Below are 19,810 nucleotides of genomic sequence, written 5' to 3' on the forward strand. Positions count from 1 at the left end.
TACAGATAAACGTGTTAGAGCTCAGAGCAGTACGATGGGCCTTGAAGGCTTTCCTACCACACATCAAGGGATCGCGAGTACGAGTACTGACCGACAATATGACGGCCATGTTTTATTTGAGAAAACAAGGAGGGACGCGATCAAGAACTCTTTCCATGGAGGCCCAGAAAACATGGCATTGGGCATTAAAGCACGAGATTTCCATCACCATCTCCTGGGAGTAAGGAATTCGCAAGCAGATTCCCTCAGCAGAAGCATGGCCCAGATACACGAATGGGAAATGGACACAGTTCAGCTGATGACAGTGTTCGAGAAATGGGGTCACCCCCCTCTGGACGCTTTCGCAACCAAGGACAAGAAATGCGAGCAATTCGCAAGCAGATGGCCTCAGGAGGGTTCCATGGGGGCGGCATTCTCCTTCCCATGGACAGACATGTTCCTTTATGCTTTTCCTCCGTTCCCCCTCATACGGAGGACAGTACAGTGGATACGCAGATACAGTTGCCGGGTAATTCTAGTGGCACCGTACTGGCCGCGGCAACCGTGGTTCTCCGACCTGTTTCACCTGTCGCTGGAACATCCAATAGCGTTTCCGAGAGTCCCGAACCTACTATCCCGGGACAAGGGCACGGTGTGGCATCACGACCCGGACAGTCTCAACCTTGCAGCCTGGCTCCTGACTTTTCGGAGTTCGGTGCATTAGACGTTTCGGAGGATTGTCAAAAAATTCTGCAGGCGGCTCGAGCCCCTTCTACCAACAAATCTTACACCTATAAGTGGCGGAGGTTCTGTGAATGGTGTCGAGGACAGCAAGGCCTACAACCGTTGACGGTGACGCCGGAACAAGTTCTACCTTACCTGCTTCTCTTGGCGGAGAGGGGTTTATCCTTCACATCGATAAAGGTGCACCTGGCGGCCATCTCGAGGTTTACGAGGAAGAGACAGTCGCCGTCTCCTCTATTCAGCGACAGACTTGTGAAACACTTCATGAGGGGTTTATTTCGAACTTTTCCCCCGGTGAAACGTTTCCCTCCAACTTGGAGTCTCAACACAGTGTTGGCAGGCTTAATGAAACCGCCCTTTGAGCCTATGGCCACGTCGGACATGAAATTCATATCGTGGAAGTTGGCATTCTTAATTGCTATCACATCAGCTAGGAGAATCTCGGAACTGCAAGCGCTGGTCGTAGACCCGCCATACTTAAGATTCTTTAAGGACAAGGTGGTCCTGGCAACTAATCCTACGTTCGTCCCAAAAGTTCCGACAGTGTATCACAAACACTCGTCCATCGTTCTACCTACTTTCTTCGCGACCCCATCATCGGCAGCAGAAAAAGCTCTTCATACCTTGGACGTTAAGAGGGCTCTGAAATTTTACCTTCATCGTACACAGGAACTCAGGTCTACTCGACAACTGTTCATCGCATATGGTCCGTCGACGAGGGGAAAAGCGATCTCTAAACAAGGATTGGCTCGATGGGTCTCATCGACGATTGCGTTTTGCCACTCCAAGGCCGGAAGACCGCTGCAAGGGCATCCTAGAGCCCATTCTACAAGATCAACGTCCTCCTCAGCAGCATTATGGGCAGGAATTCCGCTAACGGATATATGCCAGGCTGCGGCATGGTCAGTGCCCCACACGTTTACCCGCCACTACTGCCTTGCCAGGCAGCATGCGGACGAGGTGCAGATGGGAAGAGCTGTCCTGCGCCATCTGTTTCAGTAAGGTAAGCTCCACGTTGTGGAGAATCTGTTTTCTAGTTTTTGATGACAGTATACTTTATGTGGGTAAGGTTATATGAGTAAACTTATTCCTGCTGTACATATGCATTGTGTATTATGGTGAGGGTATATTACATTACATTCTCACCGCCGTTTCAGGTGTTACTGCTATACAATCTATTCTAAGCATGTGAATCCATGAAAGATCCAATGCTGGAGAAGGGAATAGTTTCTTACCTGTAACTCCATTTCTCCAGCATTGGTATCTTTCATGGATTCACATGCGCCCGCCAACCTCCCCGGAATGCAATGTATTTGCGTGATAAGTTTAACCCTTCCTACTTTGGAGGGGCCGAAATCTGAAGGGGAACCGCTGGGGCGGGCCTCTTATACTGGGACGGCCTGCGGAGCATGCGTAGGCGGGTCCTAAAAGGACGTAGATGGGACACAAAAGTGTCTGAAGTTTTCCTATAGGAAAAGGCTATATATGTGTACCGAGGGTCCCAGTCTGACGACGGGGAATATTCTAAGCATGTGAATCCATGAAAGATACCAATGCTGGAGAAATGGAGTTACAGGTAAGAAACTATTCCCTTATGGTTCCTTTAGAGTTGTAAATCTGTGGGTTGGGTTGTTGCTGGTTCCTCGTGGGCCGAATCGCTTTGTGCCATTTTTTGAAGTTGCCTCCATTATTAAAGCAACTACTGAAGTGCATTGCACACCTTCACAGAACACTATTGTGTAGATGCATAAGTGAGCGCGGACTTGGGTAGGAAAAGCTGTACTTGACGCTCACCCCCCCACCTTCATGGGGTTCTGCTCACTGGACTATGCAAAGATTGTAAGAGATTCAGAAGGTGGGCATTAGTAATCCAGTAACATTATTACTGTGGCTTCTATACAAGTCACATGCAGCCTCCACACATGGGAGCTGGGAGACACTCCTAAATCAAGCTGTTCAGGTCAGAAAAACAATTGGAGGATGTAAACTTATGAAAGATCAAAGGTACCTGTAGGGTAAGGATAGTGTCACATAAATGCACCTGTCAATGCCCTTTTTACTTATGAAGCAAACACTGTACTGTAGACCAACCACTAGATGGCAGCCTTTGCAAAGCATCTGATTTTAAACAGATTCTAGCCACAGAAAGACTATTACTGGGTAAGTAATGCCTGATGCACATTATGTTATCTTATATTTGTATAGTGCCTCCTGTTGAAAGCAATGACGTTGAAGCTCTGTAGAATACATTGCCCTTCACCTGACCATATATATTGATTTATAAAATTACAAAGGAATGTGGGAGCCCCTCTGCTGAGAACGTACATGGGTCAAATATCCTGTTCTATGGAATTTCTTCCATTCCGGAGGGTCTACAGCCACATTTTAGAGCACTACACCCTTTACACAGGAGAAATGTCCAATTGCATATCCCTCTTTGTCCCATCCACAAGGGCAGTCCCGCACCGAAATGCTAGGCAATTGTCCTCTGAACAAAAGTACCTGTCATGACCCATCGGACACGCCCCTTCTGGGCCTCCTGGTCCCTGTCATGTCGGGGCTTTCACTCTGTTGTACTACCAACATGGCCGCAAACACTGAACGCTACCTACCAGCCTTCACGTTCATTACAGCACGCTCGATAAAATAGCCACACCCCCGTGCTTCCGCGCGTCTCAACGCTACTGTTAGCTGTGGCTAGACGTGTGCTCGTAGTTCGCTTTCACGGAACTTTGTCGCCTTCCTGGTTCCCGGACCCTTGCTTCATTCTATCCCTTCTCCTTCTTACCCAACCTTCTCCCGGAATCCGTGCACTCGCCTCCGAGTGCTTCTTCCCCTTATTTTTTTCCTGGATTACCTGGAGTTTACTATCGATCCCAGACAAGAAGTTGAACGAACACTGGAAACCGAAGACGGCCGAGCGGGCTTGTACAAGACCAGAACCATAAGGAAGAAAACTTCTACAACGGAATCCATCAAGCAGCGAAAACAGGTGAGAAAGGGGGAAACCTGTGACAGATTGAGACGCCTCCTGACCAAAGTCGATACAGACATGGAGGCGGCCGTTCAGTTTCTTATGCGCGGCATGCAGGAACTATCAACCGAAGTACAAAACTTAAAGGCAGAGAATGCCGAGCTAAAGCAATTTGTTTTATCCCGCGATTCTGCCACGAAGGAGAACGTACTATTGGGCGGCAAATACGATGGGTCAGCAAAGAACCTTCATGGATTCCTTGATTCCTGTTTGGTCCACTTCACTTTTAAGCCCTATTACTTCTCCACCCCCAGGGCTAAAGTGAGCTTTATTATTTCACACCTTACCGGGAATGCATTAACCTGGGCCACACCATTAGTTAATGCCGGAGATGCCCTCCTGGATGATTGTGATGGATTCATTTGAGCACTTAAGACCATGTTTGATTGCCCAGATCAGGTCTATAGTGCTCAGGAGCGCCTTCTCGATTTCCAGCAGGGCTCCCAGGATATGCTCACAATGTTACACGATTTAAGCAATTGGCTAAAGAAGCAGACTGGTCCTCTGAAGCCTGTTTCACTCTGTTTCGAAGAGGGTTGAACGAAAACATCAAGGATGAACTGGCCAGGGTGGCACGTCCAAGTTCATACCAGGCCCTTATGGATCTTGCCCTACAGATTGACTTTCGCATACAGGAAAGGAAGGCAGAGATAAAGAAAACCAAGTTATCCTTCCAGAGGAATCCCATAGAGAATCCCATGAAATCCGAAGACAGTTCTGCCCCTCTTAACCAACCTGAACCCATGCAATTAGGGGCCCTCCGTGGACCAATTTCCCCCAAGAAAGATTACGAAGGATCCATACCGGCTTATGCATGTATTGCGCATCGGACAAGCATTTACCGAGAGAGTGTCCTATTGCTCCTCCACGGCGTTCGTGAAACGCCAGCTCCCGATCCTAGATGGAGCGCAGTTTCGGGAGAGAGATGTTGGCTCAACATCTATACCATCCTTGAACTCTCCTGGACAGAACAATCTGGTAATTCTACAGGCCTTTCTATCGCCATCCAAGAAGAAAACCTACCCCATTCTGGCGTTAGTGGACTGTGGGGCCATGGGAATATTCATAGACCAAGAATGGGTCCTTAAACACCATATTCCCTACGAATCCCGGAATGTCATGCAACCTGTAGAAGCAATTGATGGGAGACCCCTTTCTTTCAATAACCCTCCAGACTAAGGAAATCGAGCTAGCAATAAACCACCATCGAGAGAAGATAAGGTTTGACATCATAAAGTCTGCCCATTACCCATTGGTTTTGGGAATGCCCTGGCTACAAAGACACAATCCATACATCAATTGGGCAGCAAGCTCCTTGTTCCTGGGTTCCGAATATTGCATGTCTCATTGCCTACCCCGCTCCGACACCAGCGGAAGGACTTTCAGCAAAACATCTAGGTTCACTCGCGGTCTCAAACATCATCCAGGTTCCTAAAGTCTATCAGGAATACTCTGATGTGTTTTCTACTGCTATTGTTCAAGCCTTACCTCCTCATAGATCAGAAGATTGTGCTATTGAAACCGAACCTTCAGCTGTGATTCCCTTTGGGAGGATGTTCATTCTATCCGAACCCGAGAAAAAGGCCCTCCGTGAATACCTAGATACTAACCTTGAAAATGGCACCATACGACCATCCAGATCTCCAGCAGGAGCATCACTGTTTTTGTTCCGAAGAAAGACACCAATGAGCGCAGACCTTGCCTTGATTATCGAGGCCTAAATCAGTGCACCCTAAAGGATCGGTATCCATTGCCCTTGATCTCAGACATCCTGGAAGCAGTAAGAGGAGCCGTGGTATTCACCAAACTGGATCTTAGAGGTGCCTATCATCTGATCTGCATTAGAGAAGGTGACGAATGGAAGAGAAGGTGACAAATGGAAGCCTTCAGTACACACTTTGGTCATTATGAATACTTGGTCATGCCTTTCGGACTTGCTAACGCCCTGGCGGTCTTCCAACGTTTCATTGATCGGGTGTTTTCGGATATGCTATTCCTTTTTGTCATCGTGTATCTGGACGACATCTTAATATTCTCAAAGGACCCACTCAAGCATGAGGAACATGTTAAGGCAGTGTTACAACAGCTACGTGAACACAAGCTCCTGGCAAAACCCGAGAAGTGCCTCTTTCATGTCCCTTCTGTCCACTATCTAGGATTTGTTCTTAGCCCAGAAGGTATTGGAATGGATCAATCCAAGGTGAAGGCTATACTATCCTGGCCAAGTCCGACCACCGTGAAACAGATCCAGTCCTTCCTGGGCTTAGCTAATTTCTATAGGAAATGTATAACTTCCTTTTCCGAGATAGTCCAACCAATTATTGCCTTGTTGAAGAAAAACGCTCCCTTTCATTGGGCAACAGCTCAGGAGGAAGCCTTCCAACGCTTGAAAACAGAGTTCACTCAAGCTCCCATCCTGGCTCAACCTGATATCAATCGGCCCTTCTTAGTGGAAACTGACGCCTCTAACTACGCCATTGGAGCAGTTCTGAAACAAGAATTCAACGACGGACTGGAACATCCTATTGCTCATCTTTCACAGACCTTAACTCCCATTGAAACCCACTACCCTGTTTAGAAAAGGAACTGTTAGCCATCCGTCAAGCCTTTACCGAGTGGCGTCATTTACTCTTAGGAGCAAAACATCCGGTCCAGGTTTGCACGGACCATCAATCTTCAAGTATTACAGGCCTTGGAATGTAGAAATAGCCGTCAAGCCCGTTGGGCCTTCTTCTTTGCCCAATACCAGTTCCAGATTCACCATGTCCCTAGAACGCAGAATATAATTGGTGACGCTCGACGTCCTGATTACAAACCTCCTGAAGACCGGACATTCCCTAAGATGTTTCCCCATACGATATTTGTAGCTCAAGCAATCAGCCTCCTGGAAGAAATTGGCTTACAAACCCAGTCCTCTGAACTCTGGAAGAACATTTCAAGGAAGAATCAATGGGATCTGAAAACCAAGGAAGGATGTTTGTTCAAAGATAATGCCTTAGTCATTCCCACACAGAAACTACAACAAAGGATAATAAACCTTTGCCACGATACACTGCACTTTGGACATTGTGGCATTACCAATACTCTCCGTCTCATACAAAGGCAATTCTGGTGGCCTAGAATGAAGACTGACGTAAAGCTGTAAGTCCAAGCCTGTTCTGTCTGTAGTCAGAACATACATGATAACAAAAGTCCGGCGGGTCTCCTACTGCAGCTTGCACGACCAACAAGGCCCTGGGAATTTATCGCTATAGACTTCATTGTAGAATTGCCACCTTCCAGGGGATACACGACTATCATGGTCTCCATTGACTTGTTCATTCATTTGTCTCATTTTACACCCCTGTATAAACTACCATCTTCAGCAGAACTTGCTGGAATTTTCCTGGAACACATATTCTGGCTTCATGGTCGCCCTTCCAAGATAATATCGGACCCCAATACACATTTCTCATTTTTGGAAACACCGTTGTCGAATACTAGGAATTCAACGTGCTCTCTCCTCAGGCTATCATCCCCGAACCAACGGAGCTACAGAACATGTGAATCAAACCTTAGAACAATATCTTCGATGTTTTGCTACCAAGGTCCAGGATGATTGGTCCCTTTTTAATTACCTGTGGCTGAATTCACCTATAATAACTTGGATCACTCAGCTGTTAAAACCAGCCCCTTTTTCTGTAGCCGGGGGTTCCACCCTTCAGTTCTACCTTCTGTCCTCCCCCATCTTACACCGGTTCCTACAGTCGATACCTGGATTGAAACGCTTATCAATGTACAAAGAGAAGCAAAAGAACAGCTAGAAAGAGCCCAGAATCAGACCAAACATTATGCGGACTCAAAGAGAAGACCAGGGCCCTCTTATGCAATAGGCGATAAAGTATGGTTATCCTCGAAACTACTGCCTAGACATCTATGGCCAAATAAACTGGCTCCTCGATATTATGGGCCTTTTCCTATAAAAGAAATCAACCCAGTGGCCTTCCTTCTCAATTTGCCAGATTCCTGGAAGAAGATCCATCCAGTTTTTCATACATCTCTAATAAAGCCATACATCCAGACCTCTCGGACTAACCTCAGACCTAGCCCTGTCCTTGTCAATGACCAACTGGAATATGAAGTCTCCCGAATATGTGACTCCAGATATAAACGTGGTCAGCTCCAGTACCTGGTGGAATGGAAAGGATATCCACCCAGTGAATGCACTTGGGAACCCGTCTCCAATTTGAATACCCCCAGGTTACTCCGAAGGTTCCATCTCATACACCCGGGCAAACCTGGCGGGATGGGTTTTCAGAGGAGGCATGCTGTCATGACCCATCAGACACGCCCCTTCTGGGCCTCCTGGTCCCTGTCACGTCGGGGCTTGCACTCTGTTGTACTACCAACATGGCCGCAAACACTGAACGCTACCTACCAGCCTTCACGTTCATTGCAGCACGCTCGATAAAATGGCCACACCCCCGCGCTTCCGTGCGTCTCAACGCTACTGTTAGCTGTGGCTAGACGTGTGCTCGTAGTTCGCTTTCACGGAACTTTGTTACCTTCGTGGTTCCTGGACCCTTGCTTCATTCTATCCCTTCTCCTTTTTACCCAACCTTCTCCCGGAATCCGTGCACCCGCCTCCGAGTGCTTCTTCCCCTTATTTTTTTCCTGGATTACCTGGAGTTTACTATCGATCCCAGACAAGAAGTTGAACGAACACTGGAAGCCGAAGACGGCCAAGCGGGCTTGTACAAGACCCGAACCATAAGGAAGAAAACTTCTACAACAGACTTCTACAACAGAATCCATCAAGCAGCGAAACAGCAAAAACAGGTGAGAAAGGGGGAAACCTGTGACAGTACCATCAGCAACCCCAGACACGTGTTTCGGCCTAGTCGGGCCTTATCAGTGAAGTGAAGCTGTGCCTCTCTCAGCAGAGTGAGCAAGGGGTCCACGTCTGGATTACCCAGGGTTACTTGAGGTGAATCCCCAAGTTTTACAAAATTATAAACTAAAACGTGGATGTAGACCCTTCTGAGTGGAAGAAATTCCATAGAAAAGGGTAATTATCATGTTTGTTCTCAGTAGAGGGGCTCCCGCACGCCTTTGCAACTTTGTAAAACTTGGTGTTTCACCCTAAGTAGGCTAGGGTAATCCAGACGTGTTCCCTTTGCTCACTGTGTCTTAAAGAGGCACGGCTTCACCTCACTGATGAGGCCCGACTAGACCGAAACACTTGTCTGGGGTTTCATACAGTACTCTCGTTCAGAGGAGTTTTGCCTAGCATTTAGGTGCTGGATTGCCCTTGTGGGTGGGACAAAGATTGATATGCAAATGGATATTTCCTTTCTGTGAAGGGTGCAATGAGCTAAAATGTGGTTGTACACCTTCCTGAGTGGAAGAAATTCCATAGAACAGGGTATTTGACCCATGTTCGGTCTCAGTAGAGGGGCGCCCACCCTCCTTTGTAACTATATTGATTTTTAGGTTCCATTGACGTTTGACAGGCATCGTCTGCTTATTGGGTTATTCAGAAACTGATCGTATGTGGTCACAACCTGACTATTTGCTCCCTGCTTCGTTTGTCCAATTAAGAACCAGCTCATTGTTCCAGTTTCCAACGCAGAGTGTGTGGCCATGAACTTCTGTGCATTTGTCAATTCTTAAATGCTTTGTGCCCTCCAGTTCCCTGTTCCCTTCTGACTTAACTTTCTTATTTCTACAGAAGCTTTATTATGTGAATGAAGCCCACAGCATTGTGGTAACAGACCTCGCCTTTCTGCCAGAAACACCACGTGGAATTGAGCTCAGGGGAGAGAATGAGGCAGCCCTTTTCAGTGTGGCTGTGGATAGCCGATGTAAACTGCACCTTATCAACAACAAACGTAGGTTTTTCTTGAGGTGCCAATACATAATGCACTTTTCCCTTTCTTGCTGGATATTGTAGGGAAGACGTGGTATCACAAGTATGACACACAATGGATACAATTTGTAAAACCTTTTATTGAATATGTTGGGGTCGGAGAAACTCCTAATTTTCCCTATACCTAAGATGGGAGTAGTCTGGACCATAAACAAAACAGTCCTTGTGGCGTCAGTTAAATCAAAATGGCCTATGCTAACTAAACCTAATGCCTGCCCTATCTCTTATACAAAAAGTGTAAAAGGAGAAATGTATGCAAAAGGAAAAATCACTGCTCAAAAGAAATTAAGGTAGTTGAACCAGCTTCCTCCTCACATTACACCTCACCGAGTAAGACTGTCCCTGTAGGCAGGATGACACAATGTAGCTCTGTTTCTAACACCAGTAGCAGTTCCAAACTCTGGATTGAGGCCCGCCTGGTCTTCCACATAAGTCTTTTTCTTGACTTTCCAAAATTGTATTTCCAACATAAAGTTCACAAAGGTCCCCCTCTGCCGGGCTCTGACCTTACAGCACACAATTCACAAAGGTCCCCCTCTGCCAGATTCTGACCTCTCACTTCACAGTTCAACACAAACTTTCAAGGGGCTCCCTTTCCAAATTAACCGTATTTCGGGTCTCCCTCAATCGGGCTCGGACCTATTTCAAAGACTTTGGAATGTCCATGGCGCTTTAACCAGACCACCACTGGACCACTTTGTCTCAAAGTTCACGGTTACTTTGACTTAATTTTGTACCTTTCACAGAGACATTTGAATGGGCTACTTCCTTTTGCTGGATGACTCGGTTACTTTGTATCGCTGAACTCACAGCTGCGTTTTAGTTCAAAGTTCATTCACAGGTCTGCCTTTCTTCACATATCATCCACACGCGTGCAGCCTTCACTTTGGATATACTGTTGCTACTTTATTCGCTTTAACATACACCAGTCTCTCAGGTCGCTTGGCAACTCACCGGCAGTGTGCGCTTCTTTCTTGTTTTGCCATTTTCAATTCACGAGTCAAGGTTAGTACCACAGGCTTGGCCTCGCCTCCTCAACTCTGCTGTTCACTCGGGTGGGTCGCTGGCGTCTTTGGAACACAATGCAATCTTCACTTGTGGGATCTGGCCTTCTCCACGTGCCTTTTGCGGTCTGTCGGAGGCAACCACCTCCAATAGGGAACCCTTGGGGTTTTCGGCCCGCTGCTCTCGTCCCTTGGTCCGTAGGTGCACCCTCGTCCCGGAAGTTCTGCTCGTGGTCTGCCGTGCTCAGAGTGTGTCTTTAGGTGTTGCCTTTTATTTGTGTGAGGTATCGGGTGTATGTACTTAGTGCACTTAGTGTACAGTGCTGGACTTTGCCTGACCCGTTTTAACGGGACATGTCCTGTATGAGAGAGTTAGTCTGGTTGCTCTGTCATCCTCTTCCTCGGCCCAGTGTTTGTGAAAAAAGAGGGTGGGGGGAGTTGGGACTTCCTATAAAATAGGATGGGGTAGATGAACAAAAAAGGGGAGAATACCGCGTCTCATCATCGGCTGCCTCACCCCCACTCCCTGAAGACCCTCACCCAGGTGATTTTTTGCGTCCTCTATAACTCATCCAGAACATAGTGCGAGACTTGTCCTTGGCCTCAAGCCCAGGGATTGTATCTCTCCAGCTTTCAAATCCCTTCACTGGCTCCCAGCGGTGGCAAGGATCAAGTTCAAGACCCTTTGCATTGTCCACAAGGCTTTCTGGGGCCTGCAACCACACCTCCAACACTCTTCCCAAATATCTGCCTTCTTGAGCTCTCCACTGTTCCACCTCCAACTCTGGGGGCAGATCTTTCTTCGGCTGGGGCCTCCCTCTGGAACAGCGTCCCAGCCTGAAACTTGAGCAGAACCAGTTCCGGAAGCAACTGAAGACCTTTCTCTCTGCTTCTGCGTTCTCTTCCTCTCCCTTGCTGATCACCTGCCTGTTCCTTGCACTGGTCACCCTCTGAATTCGGCCCAGGTCCCTGCCTGTCCAGCTGCAATCCTGCACTGCCTCATGGCTCCCCTGCCCTTGTGGTCTGTATCAATAACCCTACAGTACCCTCTCTTGCACTTACTTGCCACCTGTTGGCTGCACTCTTGTTGTTTATTCTTGTCCTGCACTTCTCCATCTTCCACCCTACCCACATCGCTTCGCCCCCCCCTTCTCCCACCCTTCCCTGCTCTTGCGTGATCTGTATCACACAAGGCCTAGTAAGATCGTTGTTTTGTCCTTCCTTTTGTTTCCCCTCCTTGTTTTGTCGTGCCTAGAAACCTTTGTGTTCAGGCGCGTTAAAAATATCATATCCCGCACTGATCTACCCCAAGTACTGGAACCAAAAGCGATGGCCATGTCCTGGCCACCTGGATGACAAGTCACCGAGAACTAGCGGGTGAGACACCCTTTGGCTTCTCACAACATGTAGCTACAATGTTTGCATTGTTTGAGCGAGAGAGACTGTGTCTTTCTCATGTGCCTTTTGTAAAGTAGTTTTGGGGTGCATTATAGCTACTGAAATTGAAAGTTGTGCATGACCTGGAGACACTTTGGTCAGAAAGTTCTTTATATACCTATTGACTTATTGGCATTTGTCGTTTTCCATGGGCTCGAGCTCTACAACTGCTGAGGCTTTGGAGGAGAGGATGTCACAATTTCAGATGCACTGGCTTCAACCCATTCTTAATTAAACTTAGCAAAGTAGTTTCTAATATACTGAGAGGTACTACATACCACGAACCTTCAAAATCTTTAGCGGCCTGTGCCCTCTTCCTGAAGTCTGACCCTTGAACTGGGAGACTGAATGATAACAGACAATAACAAGCATTTTCCGTCGTAACTCGTTCCAAAGCATGGCTTGTTCCACATTGTTTTATGATAAAGAAGAAACCTTTGGGAACCATGTGACATGATGTGCCTGGCTCTGACATGTGAGCTATGTATGATGTAGTTGGCTGTTCCGTGTTACCCGAAAGAAGGGGCATGGACCTTTGTCCTTTTGAACTGGGGGGATTTCCTTAATACCATCCGGGGATTATTGTTTAAGAAAAGTCTAGGCCTGTCTGTGGCCATTCTTAATGTCGTCGTTATAAGAGAGTTCGGACTGATTTCATTGGGGACGAGAGCCAAATGGAGAAAAATGGCGGAATACGCAAAATTACTAAATCCACATGCTATGTCTCTTTATCAGAGCTGGAGCACAGAGCAAACCAGAGCATCTGGGGCCACTATCAAAAAATTTGAGGAAGAAATGGTTGAACTTATTGCCTTGATAGGGTCATCCAATGGAGACTTTTGTTATAACCTACGTTTTAGGTTAAACCAAATTCTGACTTTGGAAAGGACGTGCAAATGGGGCCTGGCTATGACCGACCAGAGTTGCCGATTTTGTAAGAAATCGGCTACTATAGAAACCATCAATCATCTGGTGGGCGATTGCCCGGCTCTGCAAACAGAAAGGGACAAACATCTGGGGATGAAAACAGTCAGTGCATTTGTGTGGTCTAGCCTGATGATTGGCCAGGGTCAGACCCGGATGCTGTCTTTAACGGGTTTATTGATCAGCTACAAAAAAAAATAACGGAGTTAGGATGATGTATACTGACCGATTTCCCTGTTTTTCCGAAGTGATGTTTTATGCAACTTGTTTGAATATTTTAATACTTGTTTTGTATGAGAATGTGAATTTGATTCTGTTTGTCATGTTATGTATCAAGTGAAAGGTTTATACTTTTGTCAGAACCATAACACTTAAATAAAACATTTTTTTAAAGAAGGGGGCGTGGATTCCAATTGCGACTAATTAAGACGCTCAAAAACCATATTGATAACTGAATGATCATACAGTACTCTAAGAAACATTCTCCTGGATATGAAGTTCATTGGGATTCAAACAGTTACACACAAGTCTGCTCCAGGTTTTGTAGCCTACTTACTGCAGGGCCCCGCATCCTACAGCTCTCTAGAGGTTTTGGGCTATGCCTCCCATGATCCTGCACCATTGACTATTTCATCTTATGGAACTTGTAACCCAAAACCTCTGTAGATCTGACAGACATACTGATACTGAAATGGTTGTATGGTGTAATATATCCTAGTATTAATAATCAGCAAAAATTTCACGGTCAAAGTGAAGAGGTAAAACATACTTACATCTTACATTGAAAGTACTGCAGTTTAAACCTTTAAGGCAGTTTTTGTACTTGTACTACCTGCTGTTGGGAAATAATTATTCTGCTGTTTTCCTCCCATAGACTTCTAGGGGATGCCCTTTCGTTTTGCTTTGTTTTGACTGGTGAGTTGACTTTTTAGAGGCAGTTAAAGTCTTTGCTTTACTTCCCTTGCTTTGTTAATGTTAAAGGTATTTATATAGCGCACCGTCACCAACAGGAGTTCGTCCCCAGGCGCTCTGGTGGATCTGTAAACAAGGAGGGTGGGTAGGGGTAGTCGGGTGGAGTAGGAGAAACTGTGTGCTGTTGGCGGATTCAGTTCGTTGTACACCGTGCGCTGAGCTTTGGTGCGAGTATCGGACCGGGTGAAACCTTGTGTGCTGTAGGTGCTGTTTATGTGTTGTTTGTTGTTGATGCAGTGTGTTAAAGTGTGTGCAGTTTGCTGAGCGAGAAATGGTTGTGTGAATTTTTGGGTGGGTTAGGTATGCAGAGATTTGAAAGTTGGGTTAGTGGGGTATGTATCCTGGTTCTAGTACATCTTGTTTAATTGTATTCCTGTGGGTGGGATTATTGCTGCTTTCCTTAATTGGCCGTCTGACAGCTGTATCCTAGTGAGCTTTGTATGTGATTGGGCATGTCTATTTCTTTCCCTCTGGTGTAGGAGCTGAGGTTGGGTGCTGCCTATTCCCTTTCTATCTATCGTGACATGGGTCTGTTGGAGGTTGGGTGTCGGTCAGGTCCAGGGTGCTGTTGATGAATCGTCCTAGTTCTTTGTCTGCAGTGTCCTCCTATCATGGCTATCTTTCAGTCGTTCGGTATGTCGTACGGAGTCTTCCTTAGATTCTATTGTTTAGTTGATTGCTTGTGTGTGACAGTGCGGCGCCATTCCCAGCTGTATCTATCGTGACATGGGTCTGTTGGAGCTTGGGTCTGGATCAGGGCCAGGGTGCTATTGATGAATCGTTCTAGTACTTCCGTCTTGGTCTGGCTATGTATTCAGTCTTTAGTATCTTCCTATCATGGCTATCTTTCAGTTAATCGTTCGGTATGTCGTGGAGTGTCTTCCTTGGATTCTATATTTATTTGATTGCTTGGTGGGAATCGGGATCTGTGTCTTCATTTATCGTTTTAGTTCTGTGTGTCCCTGTGGGCGGTCTTCTAGTTAGAAAGAGCCAGGATTTGAGCAGTTTCCTAAATAGTAGGTGGTTTCTTGTGTTGCGCATGTTATTTTGTAGGTCGTTCCAAGTTTTCGGCGCCTGGTGAGAGAAAGAAGATCCTCAGAGTTTTCTTTTATTGTGGGGTTTCGGTTCCAGGCAGATGTCATTTCTTGATCTGAGCGTTCTTGGTGTTGATCTAGGCGTAATTTGTCTCTCAGGAACTCAGCACCTTGTTTGTGCTCATTTTTATAGGGAGACCGGTCAGCCCATAAGACTCATCTCTATGGATTTTTTGTATGTCTCCAAATGCACACATCACCCTAAAGTATACTTTGTATCCTTCTATCTGGTGGCACCGGATATCTTTTGACTGTGTTTTAAACTTTTTACACATGCACATTTTCAATTACCACACATGGCTATTAAACATGGCTAGCACTATGGCTGTGCCACAAGATAGTTGCCTGTCCTTTTGCAATATATTTCTTTGGCCTTCTTCTTGCCTTCTCTGGGTCTGGAATTGCCATATGTGGGAAGCCTTTTCCCAGGGAAAGCTAAGCTGCTGGTTTCCTGGGCTAAGAGGCAGTTTGTGGGCGAGCCCAGATTTCAGGGCTGGGACTCTTTGGTCCCAGTCTTCATTCAGGTACCTGAATGTCTGTTCCTGGGCAGATGCTGTGGCCAATAACAGCTTGAATGGTGCAAATTCTTACTATAGGACCTCGGTGAGCGTCTGGTCCAGATCTTAGATCCAGATAAAAGGAGGGCTCCAGCAACTGTTCGACAGATTATTGTTGGGACCAAGACACCTTCAAAGAAAGTGCAGCCCGCTATTGACCCGAAGACAATCGTTGCAGCTGACCAGTTGTGCCTCCAGCCAAGTCCTGATGAAACCCTGATCTGATCTCAAGAAGGCCTGCATTGTTGCTTCCAGCCCTGGACCAGTGGGGTAAAAACAGTCTCGACCCCTGCTCGAGGATCCATGCCTTATGAGCCTTCAGAGCTGTCCCTGGACCAACCATTGGAATAACCTGCCCTCTCCTGGACTACCTCACTGTAGATTTCGTTGTTCCGAGCGCATCCTTGAGCTTGGAGGCTCTTCAGTTTGTACTACAAGACACCTATGTCTGCATTTTCCACGTTCTTGCATCAACGGAAGTTGTGCTGGGCCTGCTCCTTTGTTCGTCCACTGAAGATCGCTTGTCACCGCATGACCGGTATCCAGTGATCATGTTGGCGTGAAAATGGCCGCCAGGTGGTGACCTCTGCATAAAAATGCACCCTCCAGACAGTCGGAACACTTTCCCCAAATATTCTAGGATTGGAGGTAATAATATATAATTATACCCCACCTAGAATATTTGGGGAAAGAAGTTTAGGGCTCGGGGAGGGGGGGGAGAGAGGGGAGTCACCTATCTGACTTTCACAGTGACATTATCACATGGAACTGCATGACCTTGGTGACTCCCATTGCAACCTGTCTTCTTTGCTCCCTGGAGGTGTCCTGAGGTCATCTGCTCTGCAGACTTCTTCCTTTCTTCAAACACGTGTTCAGCTGAAAGGTGCCTACAATAGAGATTCAAATACTGTGACTGACCAAAACTAAATCCCGGGTCTGAAAGTGACCTCTGCACTTGCGTCCCCTGGTTCTCCCGCGACTGGTCCAATCACAGAAGAACATGTCCCCAACAGAATCCGGAACAACAGTGGTTTCTAGAGCAATCGGGTTAGGGGGGGCGGAGAGGGGCAGGGAGGGCATGTTAACAAACCTGACTCCCCCCAACCCTGTCCTCCATACGGTTACTTGGGCGTAAAATCCTGTCCCCATCTCACTTTCTTGACTTAGATTGATGGTGATCTGGTCAGGGATCCTCTCCTAACGAGTGAGCTATTTTACTTAATTTTTCAAACTCTTGGTTGCAACAAATGGCATCGTCCACTCACATATTAAAGTTAGCTGAAAAGTATAACTTTGGAACCAATGACATTAGGGCACAAGGCCCAAATCCATCTTGGGGATGGATTTACTACGTTCTAGGTTATTATGTCAGTGTTGCTCTAATGTGTGTTTACTGTTTTTTATGCATCTCACTATTTGCCTGTGTTGCACTGGTTTATGAATCGTATGCGTTTTCGGACTTCTCACAAAAGTGAATATGTTTTCAAGTGTGTGACAGTATTTGCCTAGAGGTTTCATTGCTTAGTGTGTATTTTAAGGGCCTAATCAATCCATCATATGTTTTTGTACATGCCACTCTAACTGGAATTTTTGGTGGTGTTCTATGTGCACTTGTTGTATCCCTAGGTCCCTCTTGCACCCCTGAGGAGTCTAAGCCTACGGCTCTGCTACCTACCTTGACTGCGTTTGGCTAGACTTCAGTGTTCCTCCTGTTCACCATAATAGGCTGGCCTCGCAAAATCCTCTTCTGGGGTTAATTCTGGAAATCCATCTCAACAAGGTCACAGAAATCACTGACCTTAATGGGGGCAAACACACCTGACAAATAGGGGAAGTCAAACCTCTCCTAAATAAAGTTAGGTAATGTGGACAGAGTGACAAGGCTGAACTCTCGGTTAGGGCCAGTGAGTTCACGCAGATCTCTTAAATTTACACTACACTGATATTCTTTATTGGACTGGATAGATGTCTATGTGGGAGTTAATAAGTACTTAAGATATGATACACAGTATTAAAAAATCACCCCATTTATAAAAAAGCAATGAGTCTTAATCCTTACCTTAACCCACTGTCTAGATGTGGTCCCCTACCACAGGTAGACACCCAACATATGTTAACAGGGGGTGGATACCCAATACTACAAATGCCTGAGAGCAGAATATACAAGTATGCAACGGTGCGCTAATGGCTACCAAAAAGGCACATTGGACTTCCATTGCAGTAAAATAGCTTGCACCACAAGGATCCTAGAATTAAAGTATAGCTGCCACCAACATACTCCCTAAAACCTTTGTACGGTGGTCAAATCACCCTAGGGCAACAACTGGGGTTCGGGCCTTAGGGGTGACCCAATACCATATACCTCAAGTAAGGCAAAAAGGGTTGCAATGTCAGGGAAACCAGAAGACATCCTTCTGGCCGACAAAAGGCCCTGAAATATAAAGTGGAAAAAAAAGCAAAAGGTGGAGGGCCCCTGGAATCTCCAAAAGTAGGAATTCTGTCTTTATATTTTTGCCTAGTGGTTCACCCGGATCTAATGCCCCCATTTATACAATCACACCTAACAATTCAAGGCAAAGACCAGAATGTGAAGTGTTCAAAAATCAAAATGGATTTAAAAGAATAGTTCAGTTTCAGACAACTAGCTCTCCAGCTTTAACCTGGAGACCACTACAATATATGTATACAAATCAATACAAAATTATTTTATCTGCCTATATGAATCTCACTAGAAGTACAGAAAGGCATCCACTTTCAAACACACAGTAGTCCTCTAAATGTTATGATTATCTAAAAGACAGAAGAATTACCAACACTTCTGCTTCGCATCAACTACTTTGTAAACATCCCTAGTTTCTCACTAGAATATTTTACGTAATGCAAAGCTGGTTAAACATTTGATTTTTCTCCAGCTTCAAGACAAGTATGGTAACAGACATTTAAAGGAAAAATAGCAATCAAAGGCTTTTTTTCACTCTACTAACCTCCCTACGCAGGCATGAGTTGGTAAATGTATTAGCTATGTAGAGAACACTTGACAAATAGACAATGTACCAGCTAACATAGGACTATGTGTTAAGCCATGAACATGAAAAAAGGTTACTTGTTTGCATTGGCTCATGTAAGTTTGAAATCACAGTTAATGTTCTTGGTAATCTGTGTTTTGTTCTCAGTCCACATGTACCCTATGTTTTATGAATGTATGGGTGCAGTTCTCTACAGACATGTTATGTTATATGGCATTTGTATAGCGCCTTCCACCATTGGTATGGTCCCGAAGTGCTGTGGGGATGAACGCCCTTTGGAAGACCGTAGTCGGAGATGTGAAGGAAGGATTTCTAAATTGTGTGTGCATTTTTAGCTAGAACGAAGGTAGTTTGGGGAGTGGCTAGGTCTCTAAAGGCAACCCATTGAGAGGGTGGGTGCTGTGACAGCTGGACCACATTTTTCATGGTGATGTGTGTTTGAGTGGATGAAGTGGAGCAGTGTTTATTGCAGATGTATGGAGGTCGGTGGGCCGTGCCCTGGGCGAGATATTGCTATGTTCCATTGTGATGGGGTTCTTGATGTTCCAGCGAAGCAAGGCTAACACCTTGTTAGATGTGTTCTTGCAGAGCTTGTCATAAGGCCTGACTGAGATGCATTCCCTGGGTCGGGCTATGTCCTACTTTGTGGACTCATTGGGTGCCCCCACATTCCTTTCAGGGGTGGGTAATGGCTCACCCTGGAGATTGACTGTCTGTGAGAATGATGAAGGGGAGAGCCAGATTCTGAGGGCCATCCTGAAGGCGAGGTGATCTTCTATGCGACAGATGGGAATACACAGATTAAGAAAAACATTGTATGTTATAAAAACAGTAGATGTCTAAAAGGACGCTCCTTTCCCCACTGCCTTTGTGTAGGCTGTGAGAAACCAGACAATTTTCTCACACCTACTCCCCCAGGATACTCTATTCAGGTGGCCAGGAAAGGGCCATTACTTTTGGCTCACGACCCTAGCGGTGGACAAGCTAGGGAGGATCACCTGAGTGGAGGGTCACGGGGGATTGGGAGGAGAACACCCAAGGGTGAGACATGTTATTCCCCCTTTCACCTCAAAACCCTTTCCCCTTCTTTCATTGGGTATTTCCCAACCCATTCCATCTCTTCCCACCTAC

The 19,810-nt window shown here is 46.2% G+C and overlaps 1 protein-coding gene across 1 annotated transcript in view; it reads left to right on the forward strand.

Annotated features, from left to right (window-relative positions):
- Positions 1–19,810, forward strand: part of PREB (prolactin regulatory element binding) — a 207,874-nt gene that overhangs the window by 150,434 nt on the left and 37,630 nt on the right. Inside the window, exon 8 of the mRNA XM_069605510.1 lies at positions 9,468–9,627. Within this exon, the coding sequence (XP_069461611.1) occupies positions 9,468–9,627 (160 nt within the window). The remainder of the gene's footprint in view (positions 1–9,467; positions 9,628–19,810) is intronic.

Source organism: Ambystoma mexicanum, chromosome 4p, assembly GCF_040938575.1.
Source record: "Ambystoma mexicanum isolate Mex_15411 chromosome 4p, UKY_AmexF1_1, whole genome shotgun sequence".
Lineage (NCBI taxonomy): Eukaryota > Metazoa > Chordata > Amphibia > Caudata > Ambystomatidae > Ambystoma > Ambystoma mexicanum.